Below are 12,262 nucleotides of genomic sequence, written 5' to 3'. Positions count from 1 at the left end.
TATATATATATATATATATATATATATATATATATATAGAGAGAGAGAGAGAGAGAGTTTAGTGTATTCACTACTAGAGAGTTTCCGTGTTGTGCAATGCCGTTTAAGTTTAAGTTGTAGTTCTACCTTGTTTAAAATATTGTGTCACACTTTAAGATTCTTACCACCACAGCAATCCATGACAGCAGGAGGCTTTGTTCAGCAGCAGGTTTTCTGATGTGAACCTCGATGATCACTTTTATTGGGACTCTTTAGATAAAGATCAAGTTCATATTAATATTTTCCCCTGCGTGTTGGCTGTCTCAGAAAGAGTCATACAAGCTCAGGATTCTACTTTACTTTCTGGGAGTTCCCTCTTGAAATATTTCTCTCTAGAAAAACCTACACATCCTGTAACATGCCTTGCTGTGAATACTTTTATACTTCTGTTTTTCCAAGTCCATACATTTTGTAGCAGTTGTAAAGTATTCTGTTTGCACCCTATATAATATTGATTACCAACAACTACTAATGTTTTTAATATCAAATTTGATAATTAATCTGTAAAGTAGTCAACCTTTTTGCGGTACATACTTATTTTTTTCAATATTCAAGACATGTACATATAAAATCATCAAAATAGAGCTTGTGTTTCAAGTAACGTTTCTGGGAAGGATGCCCAAGACCCCACCACCAGAGGTCCAGGCCCTGAATGTCCTCAAATCCGAGAAACGCTGGACAAACACAATTAATGCGATTTTCTAAATTGCATACCTTAAAAATATTAGTAAAGGTGCCTCGAATCCCTTGAGGCTAAACTTTATATGAATGCATCAGAATTATTCAAATCACGTTCAATTTCCTATTTGAATTTCCTTGGCAGGCCTCCCTACGTGTGTATGTGTGAGATTTTCATCATCACTATGTCATCACCACTTAGTAGGTGTTGCCACAGAAAAGCTGACACACTGACATCTGTCACAGGTTAAAAAAAATCATAAAAAAACCTACAATGATGCATCATCATCAGCAACTTCATGTGTGTGTGTGTGTGTGTGTGTGTGTGTGTGTGTGTGTGTGTGTGTGTGTGTGTGTGTGTGTGTGTGTGTGTGTGTGTGTGTGTGTGTTAAGCGTTCTGGCTGTGAAATCAGAGAAAAAAAAAATGAATATATAAGTGGTTTGATTTAAAAAGAAATTTATTGACAACTTTTTTAAATCAATTATTAGGCTACAGGCAATGTGGAAGACAACATTCAACTTTTATTAAATTAATACTATAAATTAACCTTAAATAACTCACTAAAATATAAATAAATAAATACACAGATAAAAAAATCAAGTCAATAAGAGTCAATAAGTGTTTTAGTAATATGTTTCTCTCAAGTTTTTAAATACAGGAGGTGTGTGTGTCTGTGAAAGTCTCCACCCATCGCCTGGTAGACCTAATGATTTGAAGGCCAATTACTTTCATAGTGTAATTGTCTGACATTGGGACATTTCGGTGGCATTGAATCGAGGCACCGGCTTCATTTTGACCAACGCTTGACATTTTAACAGCTGCATTGAATTGATCAAGAAACACTCTAATCTTGTTGAGGATGAGGTCCTTGTGCTTGAAGAGATTCTCAATGATTGTCGGCAGGTGTTTGTCGAGGTAGTCAGGGATGGCACAGATGGAGGCTTGGATTTCTTCTGTGGTGTTTCCAAAAGTTATACCCTCCATTGGCTTCAAATGCTTTGGTGGCTCTCCTCCAAACAAATGTTTCACCTGAAGACGAAATGAGAATCAATATGAAAAAAACAATGATGGAGAGCTCAGAAGCTGTCAGTTATCATAACTTTAAATAATGGGTTCAAAATGTCCCACTATCAACAGTATGAGGTGAAATGGTGGAAGTGTCATTGCCACACTGTGAAAATACTACACTTCAAGTGGAAGTGAAAATCCTGTTTCAAAATTGACTGAATTGAAACAGCAAAATGTATTCAAAGTATGAAAAGTAAAACTATCTCATTGTGCAGTAAAATGTTCCCTGTCGGTATTTGACTATAATATATTATGTTTCTGGATCGATATACTGATGCATTAATTTGTTTTTTACTCCTTTATTTACTGTTGGGTAGTTTAATCAACAGCAATGCATCATATTCTATGAGATCATCAGATGTTTTTAGCGATTGTCCTGTGATAACCACTGCTCTCTAAAAAGTCAAGTCATGAAACAGCGCTGTTTTTAAATAGTTTATTAATCTTAAGGATTTTCCCAACACATAAAGGAAAGCTTTATACTTAGTACTGTATGTACTAAATGCCCTTAGTTACATTCCTGGTGAGGAGGCAACTTATTTTTTTTGTATCTGAATGTTATATTACATTTATTGTCTTTTACCACTGAATATATCTCATATGAATTATAACTCTTAAAATATAAAAAAATCGTGTCAATGTTAATTAACTATATATGGTATAAACTTAAAGAATAATGCGTTTACTTACGTAATCATTTTCTGCCTTTTGTAGATTACAGAAGACTGAAAAGCCTTCCAGCACTTTCAATTTCTCCCGAAATTGCCCAAATTCAGTTGGTCTGGAGTCCATAAACGAGATGTACATCATCACAATGCAGGAAAGCAGGAGCTCTGAAGGAGGTTAGACACACAAAAATATCATGCTGTCATCTGTATAGCAAGTCACCGGAAGTTTGCTCAAATGTTAATAGAATCAACATTCTATAGTCAAAACTGATTATACCAAGAGAGAATAATATACTGTAAGAAACTATTGCTTAAATGGTAATTTAAGATTTTAGGCAGCTTGTCTTCAGATTGTTCAATCCATCAATCAATCAATCAATACTCCTGAAATCATAACTTTATTATCAAATTAACTCAAAAGCATTGTTAAACAGAGGTGCGTAGTTTTACATTTTCTTACGCTTTTGCGGTAATATAAATCCTAGATTATTCAACTTTCATTTGAAAACAGCTTACCTTTTCCCACAGACATTGTTTGAATTTTGTCTTTTTGCTGTTGAGTTTATGCTTCTTAACTGGAACACAATGTGCTTATATATTGACACAGGGAATTTTTTTTGTTACACGCCATCATTCAGTGGATGACGCCTTTGTGGTATTATCGTCAAGAAAATCTTGTTGTAAATGATTCTATTATGCATATAGGGCACTGTGCGCCACAGTGGTTACTGTGGGAAGGCAATGCAAACTACTTCAAAGTTATCTAGACATCTCATATTTATCAGTTGAACCAAAAAACAAAAACATTAAACTCTGCTGTCTGAAAAGGTAAACCACCTCAAAGACGGCAGAGGAATTAAGTGTTGCTATAAACCATAAGAGTGTAAAATGTTAAACCGATATGGTTTATCTCACTGAAACTTAGATTTTTTCTGAACCACACTGCTCTCCATTTTCCTCTTTCAAATATTTACAAAGACCTTAAGTGGTTCTGCAGTAATGGAGACAGCCTAGACTTATGTAGCTCGATTGTTTTTTGATTAAAACACCTGTTTTACCCATTTCCTGTTTCCATGTTTTCATCTCCAATTATTCCTTTTCCATTAACCTGTGATAAAATTACTGACCAAATCTGAGCTGTTGGGATGTGTTATACTGTGATGTGAGAATTCAAAGTACACCTTGTTTGATAATTAATTTCCTAGTAACATGAGACCTATCTCTGAGATAGACTCGAGGATGATTACTCCACAAGTTAGTTTTTTTTCGATTTCACCGAAGTAATTTAAGCAATGGCAAACTGAGATAGCAATATATCAATGTATCAGATTTTTAAGAGCAACACATTTTGTTTCCAAAGTAGAATCTATTTTTCAACCTAATTAAATAAATTTAGGCAAACTCACTGCTCACAATGCAGAGGTGTTATTCGCAGCTTTTTATTTGAAGCTATATTGTCAGTTCAAACTGTTGAACAAGGAGACTTTAACAACAAGTTGAAGGATGGCAGTGTTGGCATGCTGGTCCAACACTTTGGTCCGGACAAAAAATCTACTATTAGATGTATAGCTGTACATTTTTATACAGACATTCATGGTCACCAGAGGATGAATCATTCCCTAACCTTACCTCTAGCACCACCACAAGGTTGATATTCATGTTTTTTGATGAATTGTCTCAACAAATATTAAATAGATTGCCATTATATTTGGAACAGACATATATATTCCCCTCAAAATAAGTTTTAATTACTTTCCCCTGACTTTTCATCAAACGCCACCATCACAAGTTTCCATTTGTCCTTCAGTTTGTGACCAAGTACCTGCAAAACAAATGACTTTACCATCAGGCTCAGCCCTATTGGGTGATTGTGCTAATTAAGAAATATAAGCCATATCATAAAAATGATAAACATGGTAAACATTATACCTGCTGAACATCAGCATGTTAGCATTGTCATTGAAAGCATGTTAGCATGATAATGTTAACACAAATACGCTACAGCCCCAAAGAGCCCAAAACATTTTGATCCTCTGGGATTATGCCTACATTTGTTTGAATATGATATAAAATGATGTAATTTAGCAGGGAGATATGTTTGAGACTATACCTTTAGAGGGTGCCATTGAGTCACTTAGTTCTGTTGGCTAGATGTGAGTTTAGAGTTTTTGATAGTTGAAATTTACTTTACCATAGCAGGAACAACACAGGTGTTACTCATGGCATTCACAATGTCTCATTACCATTAAGCCCCCAGTCAGGTAGTTGAATCCGATACATTTGTCACTGTCCATAAAGGGTGCACTGTCAAGGCAGTTTAAAATGTTATGGTGAGTCATGGGGTCTAATACAATTCCTGAGCTGAAACAAGTTTTTCTCAAGTTTATTTGCTTCACTTAGACTAACAATTAATTTAATTTCAATAGGCTTTATTGATCAACTCACACTGAAGTCATTACTCCATGCAGTGTGTTTGCAGTGAGCCCCTGTTGTTGCCAAGCAACTGACAACCATTTGTAAATAAACACCAGGGCCTTTTGCCTGAAAGACTGACCAAAGAAAAACTGAGTATCATTACATACTGTAGCTTGAGTTTCTCTTTACAAATCTATGTAACTTGCTATACAGTAACAAAGGTTGACATGAGCTCAAACAAGCTTTCTGATGTGTTAGAGAAGCAGATTCGCCGCCTTTGTCTGAATGACTTTCCTTGTGGAAACGGCACCTGGGTGAGTTTATTTTTTATCATTTTTTATTGGTTGCTGTGTTTTTAGATTTTAGATTTTTTAAAAATCATCATGTCTATTGAGTGGTTAAAAGCCCTCCCATCACTGCATCCAGTACATTAGATATAGATATTGATAAACAGTGTGATTATTTTCTCAGAGAAAGACCAAAGACAGAACAGAGGGAGCAGAGACAGAGGAGACAGACGCCCTCCTGGATCTGCTGAGCTGCCCTCACTCTCCATGGCAGCATGATAAATCATGGAGCACTCAAGCTCCAGCCCTGAGACAGCTGGCTGTGCTCACTCCTGAACGACTGCACACAGACTTCATTTACAATTACTTTACTTCACTTCGCATTGTGGACAAGGGTGTGAGTGTACTAATGTTGTACTTTAAAGTTGATTCAACCACTGTTCTTGTACAGTGTCATTCTTAAGAGATAAATAAGCGTTCCGTTAAACCAAACCCAAGATTTTGTATAATGCCCCCCAAAATATTATGGCATGAAAGGGTTTTGTCTCAAAAGGATGCTTTATTAGCTTCTCCTAACATCAGTACAGCAACAGACCTGCGCACTCTAACTTTAGGTGCCAAATCTGTACTATATCTGCTCCTCTTGGCGAATGAAATAACCACCATCACAAGTTACACAAGTTACCACTACACCCATCCTCCCTGGACCTTACAATATGGTATTTGTTTAAATCCCAAAACTGGTTTCAGTGTCCCTAAACCCATATTTATCGGATATTGACGTCCGAAAAAGTGGTAATCGTTATTATTCTGACGTTAGTTTGAGTAATCCCCAAATCTCAAAGTTTTTTATTGGTTCCCCTAAATCCCTAAATGGAGATGAAATAAACAGAGAACCCAAAAAATCATCTTCTTTTGGTTTCAGAGTATTTTTAATTAGTTTCTGGTTCCTCTAACGGCTGAGAGACTCTGGGTAACCACTTCAGTTGTAACACCTTGTGAAGAACAAAGTCAGATGCTTTTACACTTGTGAAAAGTTGTACTTTTGTTTTGTCTGTGTTTTGTCTGTGTTGTGGTCAGGTATTAGTCATTGATGACGGTCTGTTAAAGTTCTCAAAGCTCGAGGAACTGGTGTTGAGTGATAACAAAATATCAGAAATCCCTGCAGAAAACCTTCCCAGCACTTTGAAGGTGAGTTTTCTGCAATGGTTATTCACATCAATCATAAAGAATAGAAAACTGCTTTTCTATCACAGAAAATGTAAAACAGCTGCTTTGATGTCACTGGTTGACGTATTTCAATGTAACACAACTGACTGTTTTAGATCATAGATCAAAGTGTAGAAGATGTTGTGATGTGGGGATGATCATATGTGTTTTTTTCAAAGATTTTGGAGCTACGTGCCAACCGGTTGTCTGCTCTAAACAGTCTCACCGACTGCATGCCTCCCCGCCTACAGTACCTAAGCCTGGGCTCAAACAGTCTGGGTTCACATGATGACATCCGTCATCTTACTGGAAGACACTGGTTAGTTCACACACACACACACACACACACACACACACACACACACACACACACACACACACACACACACACACACACACACACACACACACACACACACACACACAGGAAGTTGCTGATGATGACGCATCATTTTAGGTTTTTTTAATGATGTTTTTGACCTGTGACCGATTTTTCACACGTACTGATTTGATGGCAGTGTGTCAGCTTTTCTGTGGCAACACCTACTAAGGGGACACTGGCAGAGTGGTGATGACATAGTGATGATAGCAGTTAATGCTGCTAGGTAGAAAATCTTTTGATGCCACCTTAAAGAATCACAATTTCTAAATATTGTATCATAGGGAGCAGGGAGTTCAAGCTTTTACAAAGTTACACCAACTTTGTCAGCTAATTTCAAAGTGAAGTGTTATGTTAAAGCTGGAAGGCACCTTCGGACTTCAAAGGGTGGTCAAAAAGGGCTTTTATTTCAGGTGAATAAAAGCCCTTTCAAAAAATAACTTGTGTTTCCTGATGAATTTCAGAAGGCAATTACTTTGAAATTACCGTCCTTCTTTATCATCAATTAAACACTGTAAAAATCTAAAAACACATGAAGTTCCGTTTATTAATCACAAGGAGTATTGCACATCCTATGAAAACAGTAGCATACTGTTTAATTAAAACAAAAAGAAACCTGCTGATGTCGTCAGTATTATCTCGGCTCAGGCTTGCGACTTATATTTTCAGAATTAAAGTAAGGGGGGAGGGGCTACTTGGACATGGTTCATTAACTTTACACTAAATCGCTTTAGTCCCCTATTGAAATAATTCCTTTCCAGCCAATCGTAATAGAGAATATTTCGAAAAGTCGCCTTAAATGTTTATTTAAGAATAAATCATTTTCACTGATTTTCAAAAGTTGTCTCTGACCTCAGGCCACAGCTGGTGTGTCTGGACCTGAGTGACTGTGAGTTCAAGGACCAGCAGGCCCTAGTGAGTGCCTTGAGCACGCTTACATGCCTCAGGACGCTGGTGCTGGAGGGAAACCCCTTCACTCTTGCTCCCTCCTACCCGGGCTTCACTGTGGACAGTCTCCCACAGCTCTTTTGCCTGGACACCTCATGGATCTCAGCTGAGGAAAGACATTGTTTTAGGGGCTTGGCCAAGAACAGTGGTGAGAGTGTGGACTGTGCTGTCAATTAGTAAGTCTGAGTCCTGTGAACATGGGCTCTTGGTTCTTTATTATATCTTAAGTCATCAGCTTTGTTATTTTCTCCAAATGTACAGATCTGATAGTGGACCGGGCATCAGCCACAGTGAGTGTGGGCAAGGTGCGGGGAATCCCAGACCCATTGTTGAGAGTGGAGGAAAACGCTCCAGACTTCCCTGTTGTCAACTACGGCTATTTTATCACATACGAATTCCTTAGTCATCAAACTGTTAACCTGGTGACGTATCGTTCTGATAAGTTTGAGTCTGTTACATGGTTTTTAATGAATAATAATAATATTTTTTTTAATCAAATGGCTTTTTTTATATTGTATTATGACAGTTGCATATACTAAATTATTCACACGTTATATTTGTTTCACATGTAGGAAATTGAAATGAACACATTTTTTTAAGACCATCTTAAAACAAAACTCACATACCCATATGTACATTTCACAGTATGAAATTCCCTCTCTGTTATACAAATGAATTCAATTCAATTTTATTGCCATTACACACAATAAGTACCATAACAACAAAAAACTGTCAAGCATCTTTGTTTGTTCAATGCACATATGTGCCTTTAATTCACATCAGTTTTATTTGTGCCTTGTTTTGTTATTATATACTTTAAAAAAAACATAAAACACTGTTGAATGGGAGAAATGGAGTTGAGATGTAGAGCTAACATGTCCAGAAACTATCTTTTGAATCAGCACTTTTTCTTTCTTCTCTTTTTCTTGTGGTGCTGCTACCAGAATTTAAACAGGGAGTCTAAATGTGACCCAGCACATGTAACAGAAGGCTGCTTCAGTGATGCTGACCTTCAATCAAACAGAAATTGTGAAAAAGAATTGACCAAACCAGACACACAAGACTTAATGGTGTATACTGAGGAAACCTGCCATGATATTGCACATGGTAATAACACTTCCCTCATTTGACCTGCACGGGTTTCACGCCTACAGGAAATTGGATTAAATCACAAACCCTGATACAGCTGACGAAGCTGTATCAGGAAGTATGATTAATACACAGTTTGTAATTGCACAACATTCAGTGAATGATGTCACTGTGATGTTTGGATTTATTTGAATGAAGTAATGAATTCTGTATAACTGGGATGAACTTTTACTTATCAGTTTCTGTAGAATTTACACAGCTGCCTTCAGAGGAACATACAATCCGAGGGAAGTTGTACACATGCATCCTGAAACTGGATGACTAGACTGAACATGTATTAAGCCTTATAATGTGTGAAACACTTTTCTTAACTTAACACTCATTCTGAGGTTTGTTTGTATGATGTTACCTATCTGTCTTAGACTTGCCAAAAGGTCAACTTATATACATTTTTTGTTTATGTGTTTTCTGTAGCCATTTGTTGGTGCAAAACTTTCACTTGTGTATTATTCTGATTTTTCCATAGTGAAATTGCACAGCACATCAAAGCTGACCTGGTCAGAGTGCATGGACTTCAGTCACACACAAACGTACATTGTTAGTGATCTGGGAGGCTTAAAAAGATTCCTCAATCAAGGACTTTATCTTACGTTAGAGGAGGAAAAGGTAAAGAAAATATAGTTTAAGTGGGCAAATGTTTAGATACAAAATGTGTTAGGACTCACATTCTGGCATTTGACATTTTAGGTCCTGTCATGGCCTGCAGCCTCTGAAGACGTCCCGCTGACCAAACCCAGCCGACCTGTTAAAGAGATGAAAAGCAGTAAAGGGAAAGAAGTGAGCTTATCATTTCATTTCTACTGAATCATAAAATCTGTAAAAAGACAACCCTTGCATTAGTAAGTGCTAGAAAAACTAATGAGCTAATAGATCTATTTATCAAGTTGACTGGATTTAGGACCAAAGAGCAGAACTCGGACACAGGTTTGAACAGAGTTCACAAGCAACTGTATTGGAGTCAATGGGTCGTGAGAATATAGATCCGGGGGTTGCAGTGGAGAGGGGCAGGCAAAGTAGCAGAGCTGGAGTCTGGAGAGCAGACTGGCAGGCACTGGGGAAGTAGTATTATAACCTGAGACACAGGAATTCACAGAATTAAACAAGACTCAGGTAAACTCAAGTATTAGTTAGAGACAAACTACAAAACAGGACTTGAGTGTCCATCAAATCTATAGCAGCTCCCAAATCTACTGATGTGCCCTCAAAAATGTCTTGTGGCTCATTTCACTCTCTTATGCCCCTGAAAAGCTGCAATTGTGTGTCTGCAGTTATGAAAGACAAATTAAAATTAAACAACTGTTGGGAGAAAAGGGATCAGAAAGGGGATTGTAATTTTTCTTTTGGTTGATGCTGGTGCACATTCGAACTTTCTCTAGATACCACGGCCTAAAAAACAGTCCACCGACAGGTAAGTTCACCAGAGTTTGTCAGATCCGCTCTGTGTAAGTATTAAACGTCTGTTTTGACGGATAAAATTTTTAATATCAATGATATTAAAAATATCATTGACATGATATTTTCCTCAGTCTCCAATAAAATCTGGATCCACCAAAGACAAGTCTAAAGACAAAAAGAAGAAATCTGTACCAGAGCTGGTCCAGGACGCCCCCACCAGAAGATTATTAGGCTCTGTCCACATCCCCCTGCAAAGCCTGGTCAAAGGAGGACAAAAAGTCGATGTCCTCTGTGACCTTGGGGCTCTGCACACTGAGTCTGAGGTGGAAGCTTCACAAACCCTTGAAAAGGCAGGATTATATGCTTAACCTATGTTTGTATTATAATCATTAGCTTGTCCATTTCACAGGAATTATTGTTGCAACAGTAAAAAAGTTAAATTGAAATCGGGACTTATTTAATGCAAGATGTTTTTACTCTACTTTAGGATCTGGGAAAGAAAATCAAAGAGGACAAGAAAAATGACAAGGAATCCAAGCAGAGAGGAGGCAGTGGTACTAAACGGAAGAACACAGCAGCTTCAAAAGGTTAATCATCTGAATAACACATTACTTCTCTAACTGTACAGTTGAGTACAGAGAATATTTTTGGATTGGTTTCAACATAAATTAATACTGTATATATTTTTAGGCTGGACTAAATGTATCTACACTGAACAAAAATATACATGCAACACTTTTGTTTTTTCTCCCATTTATCATTGGATGAAATAAAACAACTAAACATTTACTATGCACATAAAAGACTTATATCTCAAATGTTGTTTCCAAATTTGTTTGAATACACGTTAGTGAGCTCTTCTCCTTTGTCAAGAAAATCCATCCACCTGACAGGTGTTGCATATCAAGATGCTGATTAAACAGCATCATAATTACACAGATGTGCCTAAAGCTGGTCACAATAAAAGGTCACTCTGAAATTCAACACAACTCACAACAGATATTGTAAGTCATTGGTATGCTGATGGAAGGAATGTCCAGCTGCAAAAAGTTGAATTAAATGTTAATTTCTCTTCCATAAATCATCTCCAATGTCATTTCTGAGAATTAGGGAGTAAATCCAATCGGCCTCACAACTCACCCCCTTTTTCTTTGTGTTGTCTGTGACCAATAAATGCTCATATTTAGCTCTAGTCATGTGGAATCCAAATTTCCGCGCCTAATGTCTATCTTTCAAGATAAAACTTCCCTGCATTTTTTGGTGGCCTTTTTTTTGTGACCGGCTCCAGGCACGTCTGTGTAATTATAATGCTATTTCATCAGCATCTTGATATGCCACACCTGGCAGGTGGATGGATTATCTTGGCAAAGGTGGAGCATTTACTAACATGGATTTAAACAAAATTTAGCACACAATTTGTGAGAAATAAATATTTTGTGTGCATAGAAAAAGTAATATTAGTTTAGTATATGTGGTTTATGTCTCATGGGGAATATTACTGATGAGAGTGAGTGGCATTTTAATAAGTAAAAATGACAAGTGGTGTGATTTGGTTTATCAGTAAGTAAACTCTTCTTTTCAGTCTGCTTAAAATCATGAACCCTGTTTGATCTCTTCTTATGTAGGCAAAGGAAAGGGAAGGCAGGAATGCGAGATGGACGTCCAAACAGAAAACTCTGTGTCGGTCCGACTGGAATCTGTGACTGTGGAGTTGAATGTGGAGCTGGAGAAATGGCAGTCTGCAGCTGAAGCTCATCAACTTCTGCTCCCACACCAAAACTCCTTAAGCAAACAGCGTGTTTTGTCTTAAAGTCAGATGAGCAGCTACACCAGGTTTATTTCCTTTTTTGCAGTTGAACCCACTTTACATTATGGAACCATATTCCTCCAACTAGCCCTGGCCAGGTTGGTTTATATGTCTAGCTTCATCTCAGGTTTCACAAGTGTTAAAATATACTTGCAAGAAAAAATAAAATAAACACCACTTTCCTCCCTGCATTCCCTCATTACTCATGAATATATATAG

The 12,262-nt window shown here is 37.2% G+C and overlaps 1 protein-coding gene across 1 annotated transcript; it reads left to right on the top strand.

Moving 5' to 3' along the window:
* Window positions 1–5,050: 5,050 nt before the first annotated feature.
* Window positions 5,051–12,046, top strand: LOC129101832 (leucine-rich repeat-containing protein 43-like). Its single transcript, XM_054611775.1, has 12 exons — window positions 5,051–5,183; window positions 5,341–5,553; window positions 6,237–6,347; window positions 6,545–6,684; window positions 7,602–7,840; window positions 7,954–8,114; window positions 8,637–8,799; window positions 9,308–9,447; window positions 9,529–9,618; window positions 10,368–10,586; window positions 10,724–10,823; window positions 11,862–12,046. The coding sequence occupies exons 1-12, from the start codon at window positions 5,097–5,099 to the stop codon at window positions 12,044–12,046; spliced, it is 1,848 nt and encodes a 615-aa protein (XP_054467750.1). The 5' UTR covers window positions 5,051–5,096.
* The last annotated feature ends 216 nt before the right edge of the window (window positions 12,047–12,262 follow it).

Source organism: Anoplopoma fimbria, chromosome 13 (assembly GCF_027596085.1).
Source record: "Anoplopoma fimbria isolate UVic2021 breed Golden Eagle Sablefish chromosome 13, Afim_UVic_2022, whole genome shotgun sequence".
Lineage (NCBI taxonomy): Eukaryota > Metazoa > Chordata > Actinopteri > Perciformes > Anoplopomatidae > Anoplopoma > Anoplopoma fimbria.
Note: the sequence above shows the minus strand (reverse complement) of the source record. Positions and strands in the feature narration are given on the sequence as shown.